This window comes from Eimeria tenella, genomic scaffold (assembly GCF_000499545.2).
Source record: "Eimeria tenella Houghton genomic scaffold, Eth_scaff1597, whole genome shotgun sequence".
NCBI lineage: Eukaryota > Apicomplexa > Conoidasida > Eucoccidiorida > Eimeriidae > Eimeria > Eimeria tenella.
Genome location: NW_013544064.1, coordinates 1 through 2,067, shown reverse-complemented (window position 1 = coordinate 2,067; position 2,067 = coordinate 1). Strand labels below are relative to the sequence as shown.

Sequence of the window (2,067 nt, the reverse complement as noted above, 5' to 3'; positions counted from 1 at the left end):
TGCTTTTGCTGCTGCTGCTGCTGCTTGCAGGTGATAATTGCTGCGCAGAAGCAGCAGCAGCAGCAGCAGCAAGAAGGAAAACGAGTGGAAAGCTAAAACAAAAAGTGGAAATAAACAAACAGAAGGAATTCGAATAAAACAAAACTTGAAAATTAAAATAAAAGAAGAAAATGGCATTTAAAAGATCTAAAAACCATTTGCAATTAAACTAAAAACTTTTTTTTCGCTTCAATTTCTTTCTTTAGTACTTCGCCTCTCGGGTGTACAGACACCCCACATTAGTCATTATCCAAAGAGTTCTCTTTATTTATTAATTTATTTATTTATTAATTATTATTATTATTATTATTATTTGTTATTTTTCTGTTGGTTTTACTAATTATTTTATTTATTTACATATTTTACATTTGTTTATTATTTAATTTATTTGTCTTTTTATTTTTAACTCAATTTCGCCTTTTGACGCAACTCAGCAGCGCAGCAGCTCTAAATAAACAAATAAATAAATAAATAAATAAAAATAAATAAATAAATAAATATAAATAATAATAAATAAATAGATAAATGGATATAAGAATGTAAACAGAGGAGCAGTAAACCCTAAACCCTAAACCCTAAAAGGGGGGAAAGAAGAAGGAAAGGCAAAAAGGCGAAAGGAGGAAAATGAGAAAGAGGAAACGAAAAAGAGATGTAAACCCTAAACCCTAAACCCTAAACCCTAAACCCTGGATCAAAAAGGAGCCAAAAAAAGAAAACCTAATTGACGAGTTGGCGACGGACAGCCCAAAACCCTAAACCCTAAACCCTAGAGCCCTAGGCCGAAAGCCTAAACCCTAGAGCTCCAAACCCTAGAGCCCCAAACCCTAAAACCCTAAACCCTAAAACGCCGAAAATTCGGAGAAACCCCAAACCCCAGCAGCCCCAAACCCTAAACCCCAGCACCAACCCCGAAGGCCCAAACCCTAAACCCTAGTGGCCCGTAAACCCTAAACCCTAGATTCCTCAACACCGCAAACCCTAAACCCTAAACCCTCATTCTTGGGGAGCTTCTGCGGGCTTCTTGTTGTTGGGAAGAGGGTTTAGTGGAGTGGGGTCTTCTCTCCAAAGGCGAAAGATTGGAACGTCAAACTCTTCTGCTAAACCCTTTTTTAGGGTTTGGGGAGAAACCCTCAAAAAGGGACTTCCCCCAGGTGGCTGTACACCCCAGCCCAGCCGCCCTGTGGGGCCCCACACAAAAAAAGAAATTTAATTTTATTTATAATTTTAATTTTAATTTAATTTAATTTGTAATTAAATTAAATTTATAATTTAATTTATAATTACTTTATAATCTAGTTTTGGTCTTAATTTTACTTTTAAATTTAAATTGAACAAAGCAGCAGGAGATAAATGAAAAAGAAACAAAAAGAAATTAAAAAGAAATTAAAAAGAAATTACAAAGAAATTAAAAAGAGATAAAAGATAAATTAAAAATAAATTAAGAATAAATTAAAATAAAAAGAAATAAAAGAAGACAGAAGAGCCAGAAATAGAAAAGGAAAGGAAAGAGAAGCTAAAGAATTTAAGAGAATTTAAAAGAATTTAAAAGAATTTGAATTAATCTAAAAGAATTTAAGAAGAGTTAAAAAGAATTTCAATTAATTTAAAAAGAATTAAAAAGAATTAAAAGGAATTTAAATTAATATAAAAATAATTAAAAGGAATTTAAATTAATATAAAAAGAATTTAAAGGAATTTAAATTAATTTAAAAAGAATTAAAAAGAACCAAAAAGAATTTAAATCAGTTCAAAAGAATTTAAAAGCAGTTAAAAGAATTTAAAAAGAATTAAAATGAATTTAAAAAGAAAAAAGAATTTAAAAATAAAAAGAAATAAAATAAAAGCTGTTACCTGCAGGGCCATCTTCGCCTTCTCCAGATATTTCTTTCAACATATTTAATTGTCTTTTTTTCATAAGTTCTTCCTCGCTGCTGCTGCTGCTGCTGCTGCTGCTGCTTTGCTGGTCCGAATCATCTGCAGCAAAACCCCCTCGCCGCACTTCCTCAAGAGCCATTTCCATCCGCAGCA

At 32.0% G+C, this 2,067-nt stretch overlaps 1 protein-coding gene across 1 annotated transcript; it reads right to left on the bottom strand.

Moving 5' to 3' along the window:
* Positions 1–1,890: 1,890 nt before the first annotated feature.
* ETH_00016050 (uncharacterized protein) lies at positions 1,891–2,053 on the bottom strand (the record flags this gene model as incomplete). Its single annotated transcript, XM_013379218.1, has 1 exon — positions 1,891–2,053. A coding segment is annotated over one exon (163 nt), but the record flags the coding sequence as incomplete, so codon positions are not given.
* Positions 2,054–2,067: the final 14 nt, after the last annotated feature.